This window comes from Pangasianodon hypophthalmus, chromosome 23 (genome assembly GCF_027358585.1).
Source record: "Pangasianodon hypophthalmus isolate fPanHyp1 chromosome 23, fPanHyp1.pri, whole genome shotgun sequence".
Taxonomy (NCBI): domain Eukaryota; kingdom Metazoa; phylum Chordata; class Actinopteri; order Siluriformes; family Pangasiidae; genus Pangasianodon; species Pangasianodon hypophthalmus.
Genome location: NC_069732.1, coordinates 7,981,956 through 8,003,351, shown reverse-complemented (window position 1 = coordinate 8,003,351; position 21,396 = coordinate 7,981,956). Strand labels below are relative to the sequence as shown.

Genomic DNA, 21,396 nt, shown 5'->3' with positions numbered 1-21,396 from the left:
CCACCATGCTTGACATTTACAGAGTAGTGGATCTCGATAGAATGCTGGCAGTGTGTATGTGTTTGTGAAGATTGGCTAACCTGCAAGCAGACGAACAACCTGTATGTCATTAATGCTAAATAAAAATCTGTGATCTTTGAAAAAACTCAGCTACTGAATTATCTACTATCATTGCCTTTTGATGTACAAATACATTGATGTACCCTATCAAAAGGTTCTTTCCATGCACTTATAATTACAGAGAAAGAACATACTCAATCTAGACCCTCCCCATATGTTTCACATTTCCACCACCAACTGACTATAAAGCAACACTATGGCTGCTGTCATCCAAACTTCACCTCTAATGTATAAAAGAAGTCCAGAACTCTTATTATCATTCAGTCAAAACTCATGCAAAGAGGTCAGACCTGTCTTGCAGCAACCTTCAGTCCTCTGCTAAAGAACCTAATCTACAGTTAGTTAAACCCAGAACAAGCAGAGCTGCTCCTGCCACAACCGAAGCCATATGTTCCCCAGCGCTAACTATCGCAAACATCTGCGTACCACCACATCGCTTTATCCCTTGACAGACAGTGCAAAGCTGCTGGCATGGCTGTGACCTGAACAACTTTGCAGCAGAGCACCTTCTCTGTCTCTTTGATTCGAGTCTGTGAAGATTAAGATCAGCAAGCAACCAGGACTTTGGTTCTTTGAACGAGCAGCAACAGTTCAGATGTGTTCTGTGCAGCAGAATACAGAGATGCACTAAGATCTGTAAGAAGATCTATATTTTCCCCTGAAAATGAAATGAGCTTCCTTAAAAAAGATTCAAATTCAGGTGTAGGGAAAAAAAGTGTAGGGATTTTTTTGAAAAAAAAAAAAAAAGCCATTGTCTCCTTTATCTCAATTCTTCTAAATTTGCAGTGGTGTCTATAAAAAATAACAGTGAAGTCAAATCAAATTCCAAATCTTTCTCACATGTCTACTTCCAATTCTGGTGCCTCTCCTTGAAGACACAGGAGACACTATTCTTAATGTTGGTGTACACAATGCAGTGAGCTTTTTGTACACTATCTTGAATTTTTGCTCCTGTATTGCATACAGTACACTAGATTTTTCAAGTCTTCTATCCATTTAATTCAAATCAATTAATTTTTATTTTGTATAGCGCTTTTAACAAAAAAAAAAAAAAAAAAAAAGATTGTCACAGAGCAGATTTACAGAAGTCTAGATGTAAATTTAGATAAATAATGAGCAAGCCAGAGGAAGACATGAGGAAGAAACCGTGGCTCAGAAGGGAACTCATCCTCTTCACTATCTTCGTGACACTGGATAGTGGAATTATACAGCAACAGGTGTAGAAGAGTAAAGGCAAACAGTACTAAAAAGGGATGCTCAGTATGAGCATGTTGTGAATAGAAATCTTTATGATTATAGCAGCAGTTCAAAATCTATTAGTTGGGATTGTCCACTGAAGTAAAGGTGAGACTTGGCCATAAACAGTTTTTGGGAAGTGCAAATCTGGACTGGAATCTGGATACCCATGTGTGATCATCCAAACAAAGGGTGAGTCACAAATGCAGAATTTAATCAGATTGACAGCGTTTCACAGTGGAAGCCAGTGATACCATAACCCACAGTCAGTGCATATTGTGGTTAAAAAAAGTAAAACCCAACTAATAAGAGTGAACCTGGTGTGTTGTAGCCTACTGTAATTATAGTGATTGACTGGTTGATCAATGTATCTTGAAGCCTCACTGTGACTCACTGTGTGAGGTTTGAGTTGGTCACAGCAAATATCGGTATAAGAGTGGACATAATGTATTATGTAGGATAATAAAGCACTAGGATAGATAGGATATATACACTGTATGAAAGTGTTCGTACAAGTAGCATCTTCAAGTACACATACAAATCATTATAAATTCTGGATACGTTTTCTAGTGCTGAAACATGAAATCAATCCCAAAATGTGGATCAACTGCAATTACATTTTGGAATATAAATCAGCATGTTATAATGTGATGCCCTGTGCATGTATCTTTGACCAAATCTGGATAGAATTTAAAGAGATCATTGCAAAACCATAATGTATTTTGAATACAGGTTTAAATGCGGGTTCAGTATTTGACTGAAAAGTCTAGTCATGTGTATTCTAGGAATCATTGCATGTGGACAGCACAACTGTCAAAAAGATGGAGCAGACTATCGAGGATATACAGTGGAGTCTAAATGAAAACCAGGCTCTAGCAAGTTCATTAGCTATTTCAGGTCCAATGTACAATTAACGACTATATAAAAAGAGCCGAGTGAGACAGAGAATGATTTCATTTCAATGTCTGAAGGCAGTAGTAGAGTTTTTTGGTGTGTTGTTAATGCTGCCCCTTGCCAGCTGGCACAGGATCACCTCTGTTTCATTTATAACAGTTTTATGTTGCACCTACAGCTGGCCTTAAATCAGTAGTTAGTGTGCAGGAGTTAAGTGGGGCAGATTAACCTGCTGCCCTCTGTTGTACTGTGGCCTACAGCTATCTAAACACACCAGTGCACTTTCTTCTCATGAGTTGACTCTGCAAACCTCTTTTCACCCCTCTATTTTATCAGTAGGTTTCTGGGTCACTAATGTTTGACACTCTGACAAAAAAAGACATCTTCAGGGCAGTTAACAAAAGAGGTGAAATCAGAGCAAACAGCTCATTCAGACTAAAACCTGTTGCCTTTTTTTCTGTCACTCTCAATTAGCAAACAGATGAATCCAGGAGATTGATCTTATCCAAATTTCGAAAAATATTGTAAAATAGTAGCTGTTGTAAGTTTTACCATTTTTTAAAAATGGTTTTACAATTAAGCAATATCGCACTCGCAATTGTGCGGTTATAATGAATGTCGGGACAGCTGTGATTTGAAATTAATATTGAGTAAGTTACATTTCAGACACAATATTCTGATTCGGACAAATATTCTGTTTATTTTTGCTCCTCTAGCGGAACTAGATCCCGAAGAAGCGACACTCACTCTATAGCACATCGGCTAGCTTGCTAGCTAGCTCACATTGATTTGTACTTTCCTGTTGAAGATGCTTCCGGTGACATTGGCATCTCTTCTTCCTTTTCATCTTCCTCTGATGAGCTTTCATATTTTACGTTAAAAGTTATATTCCTGAAAAGTATCGTTTGCCATGTCTACTGATGCTGTCACTAACACTACTGTAGTAACTGTTTTAAATTAGGAAGTTCAATTTTCTTTATATAGTGCTTTTAGCAATGGACACTCTGAGATTTTAATAAAAAAATTTGGACACTTCCATAACTTTGTCATTGACTGTCAATGGCTTGCAATGGCACTAACTTGTATACTGAGGAGCATGTCACAGTGTGCAGTCTAAGATCACAATTGCAACCTAAGAATTCTTTTATAACGTTCAGCTTTAGAGTGTTCAAGGTGATGCTTACTTGACCATTTAATACTGATTTAATACTGAAACTCAGCCCAGGTTGGTTAATTAATGTCAACTCTGGTCAGTTCTTGTGTTTTCTAACATACTACTGTGATTAGAACAATTTTTCCATCTTTAAACAAAATTCAAACTACTTTGTCCAGATGTCCCATAGAGCCAAACTCCCTTCTATTGTTGTGAATCAGCTTTGTTGCACAGTTGCTTGTATTTGTGCCTTCTTTCTTATCTTCTTACGTAGTCCATGGAGTGACAGTGTGTCAGAAAGACAGAGGGCCAATCCAGCAATGTCGCACACATTCCTTTCCCTTGTTCTCTGGTTGTGTTGATTGCTTCCTCTTTCTTTACTGCATGTGTACCTTTGAAATTCTCACAGAGGCCAAACACAAAGGGACACTCGACCTCTGACCTTAGGCAAAAGGCAAGCCTAATCTGAAAGTAGCATCATTGGCTTGCTTTGTCTTATCCCAGACAGAGAATGAATGAAACCTTGGGCACTGGGGGTCAACCCCTGTGCATCTGTCCACTCTTTGCCAATTTCTGTGTGTGTGTGTGTGTGTGTGTGTGTGTGACAGAAAGACACACACACACACAGAAAGAGGGAGAGAGAATCTATACACCCTTGGCAATTCACACACCCAGGCCACCCAAAGAACGTGGCACTAAGTATCTGCTGACCCCTCTTTCACCTCTGCTAAACACCAAAACTCGCCTTTCGTCTTACATGCAGAAAAGTACATAAATTACCCAGGTTACCCTTTTATCCCAGTACAACAAAAAGTTCTACTGACTTTCAGCTTAAAATTTACAGTTTCCTCGTCCTTCTTCCAACTAGCCAGTTGACCTAGACGATATTTCATTAGTAATGAGCTGTATATCTTAGTATTGATCTTAAGACAGTGATTAATGGAGCACCACTTAGGCAACTACTCAACTAATCAACTCATCTTTAGGAACAGTCAGACTACAGCAAGATATCAATCCTTGATTGTGGAATAGATGGTTTCTCAAGAGTTCTTTGGTTCTATGGTCAATGGTTCTAGTTGTAGAAGAATGAAGGAGGGTGCTAGATGGAACCATTGTGGGTAACCAAGAGTGTAATCTGCTGGTCTCACCACCAATAACACTGTTTACACCACAGCAATGTTGAATTCTCAAAACTGCTTGGTCAGAAGTAGTTGATTCATTTTGATTTGAAAATTCAAGTCACAGGTTTATATTAATGTGTTCATTATGGTTTCTATAGTAATAACTCATTCACAAGGGACTTGTATGGTGGACGATCTACATTATTTAAAGAAAAAATGTGCTGTTTAAAAAAGAAAAAACATCTAATTGTGGTGAAGTTTTCTGCATTTAACCTTTATAGAAGGAGTCTTCAGGGTCAGTGCTTTGGACTTAAGACTTTGTGCTTTCTGGTTTCTTGGTAACATGACAAGCTGCATTTTTTTCATCTTACTGACTTCAAGAGAGATAAAAAGAAAACAGCTTTTTTTTTTTAAAAAAAAATAGATGCTATAGTGTAAGTGATAACAGGAACAAACTTGTATTGTGGATTGCTCTGCAATATTAAAGGTAACTATAAACAGATAAATAGCATGGCATGTTGTTAATTAATAAATTAAGTATTGTAATTGTTGTCAAATTGCTGTTTTATAAGAGGAATAAAACACTTTGAGATGTGCAGTTATAGACAAATAATCCACTTGAGTGTGGTAATGCATCACACCACTCCATCCTGGATTACAGCACAACCCAAATTTAACACCACTACCTATTAAAACAAGCTGGCTGAAATATTAACACATTTAGTTTTAAATAGTATTTTATTAGAAGAATAAAGCTTCCACATTTGGTTACAGTATTTACAGGAATGTTGAAATAAATCTTCCTCACATTCATATATCTAGGAACATTTAAAAAGCCAAGTTCTTCAATGAGGTAGATACACACCTTCAATCTACAAAAGTATGGGTTTAAATACAAAGTTCTACCTATATAATTGGTTAGAATAATTTAAAGAATGCAGTATAAATTAGAATGAAAAAGTGTAAATTGACCATGAAATCAATAACTGTACAAGTTATTTACAAAATGATGGATATACTATATTTTAGGCATTTTAATGACTTATGAATCTTATAGGGTGAAACTAAATGTATGAGGAAGTGGAATTACTTTGAAAATGATCTCTCTGCATACATTTTTGTCAGTTGTAAAGACTAGTATTTGACACAAAATATAATATAATAATGGCTTCAGCTTGAACCTCACAGTTTCATCAGTGAATCCCATTATGGAATTGTAGTTACTAATGACTGATCTACAAAATCTCTCTCAGCTCTAATGTTTAACTCTTCACTCATTTATCTTACACTCATAAGTAAGTATTTGGATTCTTACAGTAATTTTGAGTCACCTGCATCCACATGACTCCACCACCATGTCCTCGTATTGTTTGTACACTACATTATTCCCAGCATCAATGTACAAGATGCTGATAGGACTAAGTTTAGAAGGCACACAGCAGCTGGGTGGCATGTTGCTGGGGTTCATAGAGTTCATCAAAGTCTGTATGATGGCATGATTAGTGGGCTCCAAATGAGACCTAAGTGGAAAGTCACAGATTCCCTCACAATGGTATGCCTCATAATCCAAAGGAGCGATAATCCAGTCATCCCAGCCCAGCTCTTTGAAATTGACATGCAGTGGCTTCTTGCTGCACCTAGACTTGGACTTTCTGCCCTGTCGTTTGCCGTGACGGTTATTTACCGCTGTCCGTCGCTTCCGCTGAGGTTTTATGCGAGGGACTTTCTCCTTTCCAGCCTGGTCAGGATCCAATTTAATCTTCCCTTTTTTCTCATAGTACAAGCTCTGCCTCTTCTTTGACTTGGTGAACACCACCAATATGGCTTTCTTCTGTTGTGTGCGCCCGTATCTGTGAAATCCAAGATGCCGTAAGTCGATTTCCCTCTCAGGCTTGTCGAGGGAAACCTTGAGCTCCAGACAGAAGAAGTTCCTTTGTGTGTGCAAATGCCTTTCTGCAAAAATTTCCCACACATCTAGGACTTCCCATCTTGGTTTGTGAGAATCCTGTAAGTCTAAGATTTTGGAATCCAGAAGTTTGTGAGTCTGGCAGGAAAGAAGCCGAATCTCCATGGGACCTGCGTCAGATGTTGGGAAGTGTCCAGAGACTTTTGTGTAGATTCTTAGTTCGGCACCCAGCAGCTCAACTTTATCAGAAAGTGTTGAGATATCAAAGAGATACTTCTGTGTCCATAGTGGAGAGTTTGGAGAATCATCTAAAAGAGAAAGCAGAGATAATTAACTCTAATTCAATTTTATTTGCATAATGCTTTTAACAATAGACCTGGTCACTAAGCGGGATTACAGAAATCCAGGTCTACAGTTTTAGAAAAAAATATTCTTTGACAGTTCTTCCAGAGGTTCTGTGTATAGTTTTTACAAAGATTTAGTTTGGAAACCTTTCTGATAGACAAATACTATTGTAGGGTTCTTTATAGAACCTGTATGGGTTCACCTAGAGGGATACCAAAGAAGATTTAACTTTTTTTTCTAAGAGTGCTGATATACATTCATAATAAGCAAGATAGAAAAGACACATACATACTTATATATATATATATATATATATATATATATATATATATATATATATATATATATATATATACATTTATATTTTATGACTTCTACATTATTGATTCAGTAAAAAAAACATTTTAGATTTCCAAACATTAGTTTCCAGCACAAAATTAAATGTTACAGAAAAATGTATGGATGTCAGTAAAGAAAGCAGCAGATTACATGAGACCACTATTCAGACAAAAAAACAGAATGAAGGCTGCTGGGTTTTGCTGCAAAAATAAAAAGAAAGTGAGACAGTCAAAGTCTCCAGTAGAACTGTGTCTGCTTCTGCAAGATGCTCAGTAACACTTACAGCTCATTTCCTTATAAAACTGCACACATTGTACCTGAGACTGCTATTTTTTTTTTAAAGTGAAGGATTGTCACACCACTTATTGACATTTATTATATTACATATATATAACATATAACAGATCAACAAATAAACAAACCATCATCTTACTGTGGTATAAAGTATTAGGCTATGTGCTTACTGTAGACTAATGTTATTTAAATGTATTGAAATTGACGTTTACATCTTGGTACATCTTGATGTGCACCTGTACACTCTGAGGTTTACTCTAGAACCCTAAGGGCTTCTCTGGCTTGTCCCTGTGTGGAACCCTTAAAGATCTCTAGCTATAGAAATCTATCCAAAGAACCCTTGAGGAACCATTTTTTCCCTAATAATGTGTACCTAGGCTATGCTTCTGACTGAACGAGATGTTATCTTGCTATTTAAAAAGCTGATAAAAGCTTAAACATTTCAGCCAGCAGACTTACCTTGTCCGTTATCCACAAAACTCGTGATGGTGTTTGCGGCTTTAGACGAGCGGAAGAAGCTCGCGTTCAGTCCCAGTTTCTCAGCAGCCGAGAAAGTCTTATAGATGGAAAGCATGTACTCGTGAGGCTCTACGGAGGCTTTGCTTGCTCTGGGGAAGCGCTTGGTGCTGGATGAGGCGAGTGTGTGTGAAAACGAGGCCGGTGATGTGGGAAGACTGGCACCGGGGCGCAGCTCCCCGGCCGCCGGGTGAACGCACGCGCAGGACTGCAGCAGGAAGAGCAGGGGCGAGAATACACCCGCTGAAGTGCGGCCGTGCATGGTGGACACGCAGACTAGTTACAGCTGAAATAACGGCTAACTTTTATAAGAGCGACCGGAGAACGTGTGCACAGCTGAGGAGAGAGAGAGAGAGAGAGAGAGAGAGAGTAACAGCAGCATAGCGGCTCCGTCCCATTGCGCAAAACCTGCAACAGACACACAGCCTTATATTAGTGCCCTCAGTTTGCACTTTTCTTTAGAAGTTCGGGTGCTTTAACTGAGACATTTAATGTGAGAATGTTTGATCTATCTATCTATCTATCTATCTATCTATCTATCTATCTATCTGTCTATCTATCTGTTTGCTTGTTTCTTTGTTCATTATAACCATAAATATTTCAGTTCCTACATACACACATAACAACAACAACAACAATAATAATAATAATAATTAGCCACTGTATTTGTCCTATGGTATAGCCTGTTTATACAAATATAATGTTGTAAATATCATTAAATGAAATGTTTTCATGAAAAATTAGGCTAATAAATATAATAAATATAACCAATATAGCCTTTCAACCAACAAATAATTACCAAATTGGTTCGATTACTTTTGAAGTTATAGTCCCATTCATGGCAGATCAGTTCTGAGTATGTAAAAGTAGCTATATAACACTATATGAAGATAATCTAATGAATAAATACAGTCTGTTTCCAAAAAGATAGATGACTTTCTCCCTAACAGTTTAAAGTTGTTAATAGAAGGTGCATGATAACCAGGGCACATTATATTTTGTATTTTGATTTTAACCACAATACTGTAATTTTCATAAAAAAGGGTCACCAATCAGGACAATGATGCAAATCTGCTTGTCTCGTGGCCATGTTAGCTGTAAATTCACAAAGATCCTCCTCTACATTCAGATGTTCTGTTCTAGCCTTGGAGCATGTTTTGGGGATGGGGGCTTTAGAGGGAACACTAAAGGGAGGGTCTGTATTTGCTTAAAAAATGAGTGACCTTCCCCAAAATCACTGGTTATATGTTTAGAGGTTTATCTGATCACTCTTGGTAGAGATCAGCATCATTTCCCCAAATAAGCTATAAGTTTCATTGTGCTTATCCACTTTGGCATATCACCAAAAGCTAATGGAGGTTGTGTTAAAGTAGTATGCCGACACACTGGTGGCGTACAATATAGCAGTAATTTTCATTGCAGTATGTACTGTAGTAGTTCACTGCATCACTCCATCATTCACAAGAAGCAAAAACACACTTGCAACAATGGACAAATTAAATTAATAGCAAAAATATGACCTAATGGGAATATTATGATTATGTGTGAAAAAACATATTGAATTCTATTTGGGGTGCAACAGGTAGCACAGCTGCCTCACAGTGTCAGGGTCCCCAGTTTGAACTCGGGTTACTGTAAGCGCAGCGTCTGTGTCTGGGCATGTTCTCACTGTGTCAGTGTGGGTTTCCTCTGAGTTCGCCAGTTTCTTCCCACGTCTCAAAACTAGGCAGATTTAAATTGCCTCTAAGTGAGAATGAGGCTCCAAATGAGTGTATATGATGTCCTGCAGTGAACTAGCTTATCATTTCAGGTGTAGTCCTGCCCCATGCCCCGTGTTCCTGGGATAGGCTCTGGATCCACAGCGACCCTGACAAGGATAAAGTGATCGTATATTCATTCCTCTTCAGTAACCACTTTATCCTGGTCAGGGTTGCTATGGATCCAGAGCCTATCCCAGGAACACTGGGCATGAGGTGGGAATAAACCCTGGATAGGATCTGTCCAAATCTTACGAAACCTAAAGCAGCAACACAACAGCTCAATCTGGCAGTCTTGAATATCCACTCCTAGGGCCTCAAGAACTTCTCCATGTGGGTTCTGAGGACCTCTAGTGGTCAACTGGTGCAAATTCAGCAAATTCATTAGACCTGTTCCAGATTTACTCTTATGCAGGCTCTTATTCTGTTACAGGCACAAATACAGATTGAAGAGGTGTCCATGCTTTTAAGCTATCCAATTTTATTGGTAGTGCTAATAATAAATGAAGTTCCTAATACAGTGAATGTAATAATTAAGTAATAATTACATGTAATCATGTAATAATTAAGTAATAATAATTACAAGATTAATTATTGTATGTAGTAATTATAAGATAATTACAGATAATAAAATGTAGAATATGTAGGAAAAACAACAGAATATCCATATTTATGTGTAATAAAATAATATGTATAATATTCTGTGACAGAGTCCTATGGAAATGAAATTAAACATTAATGGAATAATTCATTCAAGTATTCATCATAATTATCTATGAATGTTTTTGTAGTAAGACGACAACAGATGGATGACCTTTGGTGTATTTAGCAATGCATGTAAAGAATGAAAAGAAAACTATTGAGATTCTGTTAAAGAATAGTTGTCATCAAGACATTTATCACAGAAGTAGGTATTTGCTTCATTTGTTCTCTAAAACCACAACATAGATTAGATGCAGAACACTCAGTAGCATTAGTATATACACAGTGCGTGTGGTGAAGGCGGGACTGGAGTCAAAGATGCTGTTATGGTCTTCAGTGGTGGTCTTCACTGTGGTGGATTTTGTGGTGAATGCTGTGGCTGGTGGAGAATCAGTAGACGCATTAGATGATGTGACAGTGCATGCGCATGAAGTTAGAGCAGATGGTTATATGGCAATTGTACGATTACTAGAACATTTGTAGCATTTGTAGAGAAATTAGTAATAAATATTAGCACTAAGGAGAACAAACTTACTTAGGGAATTGACACTGAAGGATCTGGACTGTGTTTTCCATTCATTCAGAGTGAAAACCAGTGTCATGTTCATCCCTGTGGAAAAAAAGAAAAGCTTCCAGAACAGGTTGTTGTAGCTGAAATGATATTACTTATGATAGTACTCCAGTATTTGGAGATAAAGTCTTGCCAAAGCTGTTCTTTTGTAATTTTATTCAGCTTTCCAAGAAAAAAACCCATCAACAATAAAGTGTAATTTACTTTTCTAGGGTTTTATGGTATCCATACCCAATCAGACTACCACTACATATGATATAAAGTGCATTTTGACTTGCAGTGCATTTTGGTATTTTAGTTATTTTCTCAGAAGAGGGAAATGTGTCACATTGGTTTCTGTGGTAAATATGCTACAGATGGGGTAGACAGAGATTAAGTTGAAAAACATTGAAGTATTCTTTTAAGCTGCCACTAAAGAGATAACAATTCATGAGTGAAAGATTAAAAAAAAAATCCACAGTTATCCTGAAAAGCTTGCACTTTTAACAATGAAGGCATATTTTGAGATCTCCCACCGGTGGTATTGATGGCCAGGTCAGTGTAGTTTGCCCAGCAGCTTTGGAAGGGGATGGTTGTGTTTCCATACAAGCCATCTGCTGGGTTTCCCTGAGCGTCTTTAAGCATGGCTGAAATCGTTAGAGATGTGACCCCCACTGACACACAATCACCCTGGAGAAAAAGAGGACACCAGAGATGATGCAGTGTATAGACTTGTAATGTTTGCATAATCAGGGCTCTCATTGCTCACACACATAGCTAATTATAAAGTGCTTCATGAGTTAAATCAAGTGTATCCATGCTGTCAACCTGATACACAAACTTATTACGCCTGAATAGCCTTATAAGCAGTAAAGTGACCGAATATTTATTGTACATTCAGTGGATATGAAAAGTCTACACACCCCTGTTAAAATTGCAGGTTTTTATGATGTAAAAAAATGAAACCAAGATAAATCATGTCAGAACTTCTTCCACCCTCACTGTGAAATTACAACATATAAAAATTAAGTGAAAAATAATCAGAAACTTTTTTTAGAGAAAAAAATAAAAAATAAAAAACTTACAATAACCAAGCTGCATAAGTTTACACACCCCTAAACTAATACTTTGTCGAAGCACCTTTTGATTTTAATTCACCACTCAGTCTTTTGGCTCAGAGTCTATCTATCAGAGTCAGAGTCTACTCTTTTTTGCAAAAACATTCTAGATCCATCAAATTGTAAGGGCATCTCCTGTGCTCAGCCCGCTTCAGGTCACCTTACAGATTTTTAATTGGACTCAGGTCAGGGCTGGCCATTGCTTTGTTGATTTGGATGTAACCTTTGTTTCATTGTTGTACTGAAATTCCTTTTCATCGTCAGCTTACTAGCAGACACCTGAATGTTTTGCATTAAAATACACTGGTATTTGTAGCTATTCATGATTCCATCCACCTTGATAAAAGCCCCAGTTCTGGCTGAAGAAAAGCAGCCCTAAAGCATGATGCTGCCATCACCATGCTTCACTGTGGGTATGGTGTTCTTTTGGTGATGTGCTATTTTTGCACCAAACATACCTTTTGGAATTATAGAATTATTATACCTTTTGGAATTGGACTTATCAGACCAGAACACATTTTGCCACATGGTTTGGAGTGATTTAGTTGGGCTTGGATGTTTTTTTTGTGAGAAAGTGCTTCCGTCTAGCCACCCTACCCCATAGCCCAGACATGTGAAGAATACGAGAGACTGTTGTCACATGCAGAGAGTAATAAGTACTTGTCAGATAGTCCTGCAGCTCCTTTAATGTTGCCAGAGATCTCTTGGCAGCCTCCCTGGTAAGTTTTTGTCTTGTCCTTTCATAAATTTTGGAGGGACGTCCTGTTCTTGGTGATGTCACTGTGATGCTCCATTTTCTCTATTTGTTGATGATGGCCTTCATGGTGTTCCATGATACATCTAATGTTTTGGAAATTCTTTTATACCCCTCTCCTGATCAGTACCTTTCAACAAGTTTGATACCATGCATGCTTTGTAAGCTTTTTGCAGACCATGGCTTGAAGGGTCGGATGAAACTAAGCAGATGTCAAGAAACAGCTCAAATCCTACAGAAACAGCAGATCTTTATTTGGGGTTAATCAGAATAATTTCACTGATGACAGCTGTATGATAATTACTTTCGAACATGAGATTGATTGTGATTGGTTCATTCTGAACACAGCCATATCCTCAATTATAAAAGGTTGTGCACACTTATGCAACCAGGTTACATTCAAAGGTGCAGCTTGTAATATTTAAAATTGATCAGACCTAGAAGTATCATGCATTTACAAAGATACCTTTGAAAAACAGTGACCTGTAATATTACCAAACAACAGATTTGACTAGTTTCTCTATTTCAGGCTTCTGATTAAATTTTTCTGGCCTGGAAATGAGCTCCACTCCTTGTTGGAACAGAGCTGCTCAGCTCTGTCACTTTTCATTAAAAAGGCAACTCATAAGGCATACATTCTGTTTCAGCAGAAGAAGTGGAGTCAGGTAGTGAGAAGGGAAAGGCTTGCAAACGTAGCAATACAGGCTTCATCTTGTCATTAGCATGTTTTATGAGTCTCACCTGCTGGTCCACAGCCATGATTCCAGGCTGTACACTGAGGGGTCCAGGGTAAAGCCCTGCCACTGGCTCCACCACCACCTTCAGAGCAGACACACTGCTCACCGTCTGCACTGACGGATCCTCACGTGTCACTTCCTGACTCGCCACCTGTCCACAGAGACAATTTCCTTAAATGTCTCAGACTTCTGTGTGTTATTAGACTGAATGACTGATTGACTGGCTGTAAACACTCAGTAGTACAGCGATTAGTTGTGATATTAAATGAGAGTTCTAAAATCTAATATCTCTAAATAACTTGACAATGAAACTATTAGGGTTGAGCAATGCATTATATCATGTCAGCTCATCGATGGCATAATAAAAATTGCTACACCCACACATCCATTACACTTGAGACTGTATTTGTTTTTCAGATGTGTCAACGAAGTGGGCTGAGAAATATCAGCCCAAATGGTGATCAAATCTAGGGAATGTTTCACTCTGTGTAATCATCTGACAAGACTGTCACTGATGAATCTACAGTCTGGGCCATTCCGAGTTGCAGTAGCTCTGGGCCTCAAAGCATTTAAACGTAGCAAACAAACCCTTATACTGACGCCTTTTTATTTTTGAAAGGCAGGGGGTGGGTGGGTGCAGTTCATGCCTCTGATTTTTTTTTTTAAACAACCCTTGCCCAATTTTTGCATGGTGAACTAAATGTGCTCACCACCAAGATCTGCAGGAAACACAATATTATTTAATTCTGACAATGCCAATGGTTTGTTTAAAAACGAATCTGCGTTGTGCTGCTGTTAAGTGGTATTACATAATTTCATATGAATTTAATGCAGAATTAGGCCCATAGTTTGGGTTACCAGTCGTATGACTCTAGACTAAACCAAACCTTCATGTTTAATCGTAAAAAAAATTACAGTAAAATAAAAGATTGACATAGCTTGTTCTTACCTGGCTCCAGGTTGGGTCACTAGATGGTGGAGATGGAAGAATGACACCCACTGAGGACACGTTGAAGCCAAGGGACTGACTCAGACTGCCAGAGACTGCAGCCTGGCCCAGTGTATCAGCAACAGTCTTCAACACTGTGAACTGATCTGAGTCTGCAGGAGATATACACATCGCAATATGGTCAGTTTCGAGCACAGAGCAAAAAGCTCTGTTTCTATCTAAAGGTCTAAAATACAGGGCATTTTCAATGCAAATTGACTAATTTTGCATTACAATGTAATTTATTAAGGCTGAAAGTAACTAGGACAGCGACTGTGTGTAAAAGTTAATATGACATCCATGCAAAGCCAGATTTTTTTCCTCCACTATTGGTAATTGTTGAGTGGCTGCTCACCACTTGTGCTATTGGTGGACGTCTGGTTGGTGGGAGGTTGTTTGATCTCCACCTCCACTGATAACCCAGTGGCGCGTCTCCGCCTCCGTGCCCCGCTGCCCTCCCGCACAATGTTGGTGATGCGGATCATGCTGGGAGGAACCTTTAAGAACACAGCCAAGTTGTTGACCAGCTGGTCCCCAAAGAACTCTTCCTCCGTCATGGCTGGGAGGTTGAAGGAGATGAACAGCACTGGAGACATGCTGATCTGGACAGGGGTAGAGCCTCGCAGGAGAACATGCATCATTTTGTAATCAGGGTCGAAGAAATTGGAGCCGTGTGTGCCGCTAAGTGTGGGGACATATTGTCCTGAAGAATGGAGGGCGGAGAAGTAAGAGGATGGCATTAGAATACTGGTATGAACTGCATATAGTAGCCCAGCAAGCTAACTGCTATCATTCATTAGGCCTCATTTGTCAATCTTTTTATTAATGTTGTATGTAAACCAAACTAAAAAATCCCACCATATTTATGCAGATATTTTGATTTAATGTTGATTTTCTTTGTGCTCATATGAATATGTTGACAATCACCCATAAAATACTAAACATGTACACAGTACAGATGATTTATATTCAGTGCCCAAAAAGAGCTGAAAGCAAAAAGGAGACAAAAGAGTATCTCCTAAGCACGGCATGCGCTAAATCTTCCAATAATGCAGATCAGCTATTGCAGAGCATCGGCTTCCACAGACATAGACTAACTTTTCCTCCAGCTGCCTTTCTTTTCTTATAATTGAATTGCTTATTAGAAAAACTTATTTTTCTTAAATTATTGGTTTGTTTTGGGTCACTTTCAGTAATATGAAAGGACAGTGTTTCAAAGATTTTTCATTAATTTCAAACTAACTAGATTTTCATGAATACCACATTTCTTGTCTGCTTCCACCAGCGATTAGTGAACAAATTTATTAGCAATGTTAAAATTTTTGGCTTTTGGATATTACAATACCGGGATAGGTAGGCTTAAGCAAAGTGTAGTCGGTTTTGTCCATATTCCACTGAGCATTGTTTGGAGCAACCAGTTGATCATTCACATACACATCCAAACGCTGAGGTTTTGAGTAAAATACAGCCACTTTGACAGTCTGCAAAAAGAGCAAAAAGAGCCTAAGTCTCAAACTTAGTAGCAGTAAACTTTATCACAATCAGAGGTTTGCAACACCTAAAACCAGTGAGTGCTTTTACCTCAGTGGGTCCAGCATTAAGCATCATGAGCCTTAGTTTTTGAGGGGACACACCAGTGAAATAGATGTCAAAGGATTTGTTTGTGGCTACAATGCTGTGGAAGAGAGACACTCTCTTCTGACATGTATAACCAGCACACCAGCCATGGTCCTGTGGGCCTGTGCAAAGAGACAGGACGAGACATACTGTTAAAAATGTCTAATGTCAAGCAAAAAGTATTAAACTATCAAAATACACAAAACAAAAACAGACTCCTATCTGGAGTAGTAGCACAGATTAAGGATCTAATGCAATGTCACTAACTCTATCTGTATCTGTTTACATTTACAGCATTTAGAGGATGCCATTATCCATTGCAGTGGTGGTTCAGTGGTTAAGGCTCTGGGTCACTGATCAGAAGGCACCGTATCATGGCTGACCCTGCATTCTGGCCCCAACTTCATAACAAGCTAGGATATGTGAAGAATTTCACTGTACGATAATGTAATCTTCATCTATCCAGAGCAACGTCCAGAAGTGCTTTGTAGTGTTTATTAAAAACATATTCTCATGCTACACACGAAACCTCCCGCTTGCATGTCCCACAGAATCCCAGTCCTGATGCACACCTCTAGTCTCAGCGAGATGCCCTGTGAAACTGTCTGGTAAACTTTCTTAGAAAAAACTAATAGTGCGCTTCCTAGTCGTATCTGTGTATGTGTACTTGTTTAGAACACATGATCTGTTTATTATAATGTATTTGTAATTGGTTTCATCCCTAGCACACATGTATTTACCATTCAGCAGGTCTACATAGCCATCTCCCAGCACAGCTACAGGGGACAGACGTCTGGTTTCAGTGTCTGAATCCAGACTCTCAATCACCAGCATCCTGTAGTTCATCCCAAAACACTTGTAGGCCTGCCAGGTGCTCACAAATGTGCAGGTTGAGTCCCGGATCACACCTGTATACATAACAGTATGCATTATTTCAGTCTGCAACTAGCTCTACGGCTGCTAAGACGTGTACTACAGCAATTGCAAAACTGACACATAGATTACATGGAACAGTTAACTCTACAGTTTACATTTCTGAGCTATCCATCCTATGGATCAACCTCTTCCAGACTCACCTTTATATGGGGCTATGTTAGCCACAGGGATACGGCTGCCATTGAGGTAAGTGAGCATGACTTTCGGGATGCGATAGTCTCCCACCCCGTGTCGGGGATCCTCATCCCACTGGTACTCAGACAAGGGAATCACTGTCCCCACTGCTCCCAGGAAGCTACCATCCAGGTCCTTTAGCATGCTCTTCTTCTTAGCGTCACAGTCCATATCCACACAGTCAGATGGGTTAACTTTGCTGCAATGAATTCAAGAGAATCATACATTGGGAAAACAGCAGAAGAACAGCAAAAAAACCATATTTTGTTTGGCTGTTATCATAGTAGTGGTTCAACAATGTGGAGCAAAAAGTGGGAAAAAGGGAATAAGGGAGTTTTGACCTAATACTGTATGTGTGGCAGTTTGGTCAAACATGTCTGTTATAATCTAAATTCTAAAAACAGCAAAGTAGTTTTTGAGCAAACAAATTTCTTTTCCCCAGCTAACTAGATTTTTTTTATGAATACTACCTTTTTGTGTAAATGCTCTTCCTGAACAAATTATGTCTAAATGTGTCCATATCCAGCTTGATAAACAAGGCTTATTTTTAGTATTTATTGTGAGTGGGAGTGCGAGGTGAAGGCCACTTTAGTGTCTGAAATTCAAATTATTTTGCACCATAAAACATAAAAAAAGGGTCAGGTAGTGATTAGGCAAAAATACACTGCCTGGCCAAAAAAAAAAGGTTGCTGTTTGGGTTTAAATAAGCAAATACTTAAGAGCCTGTGATTGGATCATTACTGCAGTGATTAATATGTTTCACCTGGCAACAATTCTTTTAACCTTAACTGATGCAGTGTGTAACTTCTCAGATTACGTATCCCCTGGTTGTGGAAAAGATGTTACTGAAGGGGAAAATTGTTGGCCTGCATCAAGCAAAGAAAACAACTAAGGAGATTGCTGAAATCACTGGAACTGGGTTATGAAATGTCCAGTGAATTATTAAAGCCTTGAAGGATATTGGTGAACCTTCAACTTTACAGCAGAAATGTAGTCGGAAAAAAATCTTGAATGATCGTGATCGGAGATCTTTAAAAAGCTTGGTGATGTCACATCGTAAAAAAATTGACAGGAGAACTCACGACTATGTTTAATAGTGAAAGTAAGAGCATTTCCACACGCACAATGTGATGAGAACTTACAGGATTGGGACTAAACAGCTGTGTGGCCACAAGAAAGCCATTGGTTAGTGAGACTAATCGGAAAAAATGACTTCAATTTGCTCTGGAGCATAAAGACTGGACTGTGGAGCAATGGAAAAAGGTCATGTGGTCTGATAAAATCAGATTTACCCTATTCCAAAGCAATGGGCGTGTCAGGGTAAGAAGGGAAATGCATGAAGTGATTCACCCGTCATGCATAGTGCCTACTGTACAAGCCTCTGGAGGCAGTGTTATGATCTGGGGTTGCATTAACTGGTCAGGTCGAGGCTCAGCCTCATTGTGGGGCAATAAAATGAAGTCAGCTGAGCACCTGAATGTACTGAATGAGCAGGTTATCCCGTCAATGGACTTTTTCTTCCCTGATGGCACAGGCATATTCCAGGATGAAAATGCTAAGATTCATCAGGCTTAACTTGTGAAAGAGTCGTTCAGGGAGCATGAGGAATCATTTTCACACATGAATTTACGGAGTGGTTAGACTCTCCTGTCCTCAATGCAAGATCTCAGCCAAAAATGAATGCAACTCTGGATGGAAATAAATGTTGTGCAGTTGCATAAGGTTGTTGAAACAATGCCAGGACGAATGTGTGCCCTAATCAAAGCTAAATGCAGTGCAACAAAATATTAGATTGTGCGACTTTTTTTTGGCCAGGCAGTGTATTATTAGGGCATGTCTAGCAGCAACACAACTCACCCCAGATCTGGATGATGAATAAACACTTGAGCCCCCTCTGTGCTGTTACTCTTAGTGATCCTCTGAACACTGATAGGGTGTTGCAGGTCCTCATTGCTTGGAACAGTGAGAAACATGTAATTCGTTTCGCTTGAGCACACATTTCTAAACCCAACAAATGTGGTATCTGGAAGAAATGAAAGCAGGATCAAACCCCCACAAAAACTGAATGCAACACTAAACCACTTTTACAAACACTCTGACATGATAAAAGTTTAAATGCATCTTGTTACTTGTGACAGTCAGGAGTCCACTAATCGTGTTGTAGCTCATGAGTCCAGCATGGGGTTTCATTGGAGCTTGATTGTGAGCAGATTCAAATGTTGGCCAAGATATTCCAGACCTGCCACCTGCCAGATACACAGAATATAATGCCAGTTCATACATTTAGTTCATACTAAATGTAATTCATACAAATATTTTACATATTTTAGGTTTTATACTGATAAATCAACATACAGATTCTCTCAGATACAGTAGTTAATCTACCTTACATTAAAGCATGAACATAATGTTCACAATAGGCCTAACAGCAAGAAGATAAAGAAAACAGCCTTTATTCTCAAATATACTGTACAAGTACAGTGAAACTCTTTTAGTTTAACTGCAAAAATGACATCTTAGCAGATGAAAATGAGTATGAGTACTACAAGATGAGTATTTTCTATTATAAGATTATAATAATCCAAATCCAAATTATTAAACCTATTTCTAGATTTTTTTTAAACTAATTTCAAGCATTACTGTTCATTAATTTCAAGCTTATATTTCAAGCTTGAAATTAATAAAATGTCTAAAAGAAATAGGTTTAATAATCTAATATTTGGTGTATTGTAATCTTTTTATAGGAAATACTAATATTCAAGATTTTTGCACTTGCTAAGCTAATTTTTGACCCTGACCAGGCAGTTAGTATGGACCACTGCATGTGCATGTTAATAAATGTACATGTTCAGGTTACTTTCACGCAAGGTGTGCCCACAGTGCATGAAAGTAAAAACCTCCCACTTGAAGAACTTTTTTTGTTACATTCCACGGGATGCAATTCCTGATTGCATCTAGTCTGAAATAGATGCAGCCTTCTTAAAATAAAAACGAATCAAACAAACCCAGAACAGTAAGTCTCATATTCATATCAAGCCTAATAATGCATTTCTTTTTGGTTACATCTCAGGGAGCAGATAGAGTTAAGGGCCTTGTTCAGGGGCACATGCATGGCAGCTTAATGGTGCTATTGTGTAAACTCACAATCTACTGATCAGTAGCCCAGTGTCTTAACCACTGAGGCACCAAATATGAATATAGAGTATGAAAATGCAGTATAATATTGAGACTGAGATTATAATTGAAAAAGTGGGACTGTACCATTAAGAGGCCGGGGTGCCCTGTGTCCTGCACTGAGAGCGATGTTGGTATCATTCATGGACAGAGTGTCAGAGCAGTTAAAGTTGGGGCTACTGCCAACAATTAAGGAATCCTAAAAAAAAAAAGAAAATTATGATTATTAGATATATCTACGATTGCAATGGCATAGATTGGAAATCCACTTTAACATGATATTAAATATGTCCATAAAATATGTTAAAATATGTTAAAATATGTTAAATATGTTCAGCTTCTTACCTGGACTAGGGCAGTTTTATTAGAGTATACGTGACTGACTGACGGGGGCTCATAGATTAATGGCATGATGCCCATACCATTGTCCACAAGGGTCACATTAGAAACCACAACACTCATGTAGACCTTAACAAGAGCAGACAAGAGAGCTGGATAATGTAAACTAGAACTGCTGCACACGTGAGCTGCAATAGCTATGTGCACACGGAGCCCTGTTCGTGACAACCCTGCTTAATAAAAATAATGCGTGGCCAGAGCTTAACACATGAGAATGGGATCCTAATAAGTAGCCATGCCTTAGTAAAGCATTAGAATGATATCATTAAGTTGTGGGAACCAAATAAATCGTGGCCATAGCTTACTATGGTGCGATCACTGGGTTGTACCCCTTGACTGGCGTGCGATTATACACAGGGTTTTATGGAAACCACACACTATTGAGGAAAAAAGCCACTTCTCTGTTTTGGTTAAGATGTAGACGCTAGAAAAGTTTCCATGCACACTTTTCCATTAGTGTACTTAATATATTTTTGCTAGAATAAAATGTTCATTTTGCACAGGTTTGTGCAATTTTTATGTAAATATACAGAACAACGAACATCTCAGTTCTATAATTTACAATA

General features: G+C 38.5%; 2 protein-coding genes across 3 annotated transcripts in view; both read right to left on the bottom strand.

The window, feature by feature from the left end:
• Nucleotides 1-5,272: 5,272 nt before the first annotated feature.
• Nucleotides 5,273-8,344, bottom strand: gdf6b (growth differentiation factor 6b). Its single transcript, XM_026930071.3, has 2 exons — nucleotides 7,868-8,344; nucleotides 5,273-6,738 (listed from the first exon to the last, which is right to left on the bottom strand). Exons 1-2 carry the CDS (start codon nucleotides 8,184-8,186, stop codon nucleotides 5,852-5,854), a joined length of 1,206 nt encoding a protein of 401 aa, XP_026785872.1. The 5' UTR covers nucleotides 8,187-8,344; the 3' UTR covers nucleotides 5,273-5,851.
• Nucleotides 8,345-10,172: 1,828 nt separating this feature from the next.
• pkhd1l1.1 (PKHD1 like 1, tandem duplicate 1) overlaps nucleotides 10,173-21,396 on the bottom strand; it is a 50,333-nt gene continuing 39,109 nt past the window's right edge. For both annotated transcript variants that reach the window (XM_053228580.1, XM_026929993.3), the window contains 14 exons: nucleotides 20,777-20,899; nucleotides 20,519-20,630; nucleotides 19,387-19,503; nucleotides 19,115-19,280; nucleotides 17,224-17,456; nucleotides 16,888-17,055; nucleotides 16,112-16,269; nucleotides 15,876-16,011; nucleotides 14,886-15,233; nucleotides 14,492-14,643; nucleotides 13,547-13,693; nucleotides 11,470-11,623; nucleotides 10,919-10,993; nucleotides 10,173-10,762 (listed from right to left, as the gene is read on the bottom strand). In XM_053228580.1, the coding sequence (XP_053084555.1) occupies nucleotides 10,602-10,762; nucleotides 10,919-10,993; nucleotides 11,470-11,623; nucleotides 13,547-13,693; nucleotides 14,492-14,643; nucleotides 14,886-15,233; nucleotides 15,876-16,011; nucleotides 16,112-16,269; nucleotides 16,888-17,055; nucleotides 17,224-17,456; nucleotides 19,115-19,280; nucleotides 19,387-19,503; nucleotides 20,519-20,630; nucleotides 20,777-20,899 (2,250 nt within the window). In that variant the 3' untranslated portion in view covers nucleotides 10,173-10,601. The remainder of the gene's footprint in view (nucleotides 10,763-10,918; nucleotides 10,994-11,469; nucleotides 11,624-13,546; nucleotides 13,694-14,491; nucleotides 14,644-14,885; nucleotides 15,234-15,875; nucleotides 16,012-16,111; nucleotides 16,270-16,887; nucleotides 17,056-17,223; nucleotides 17,457-19,114; nucleotides 19,281-19,386; nucleotides 19,504-20,518; nucleotides 20,631-20,776; nucleotides 20,900-21,396) is intronic.

Excerpts from the sequence above, each read along its gene's own strand:
- gdf6b (XM_026930071.3), bottom strand. The coding sequence starts at position 8,186 with ATGCACGGCCGCACTTCAGCGGGTGTATTCTCGCCCCTGCTCTTCCTG. Across the intron at positions 6,739-7,867 it reads TTTTGTGGATAACGGACAAG|ATGATTCTCCAAACTCTCCA; the intron begins GTAAGTCTGCTG and ends TTTCTCTTTTAG.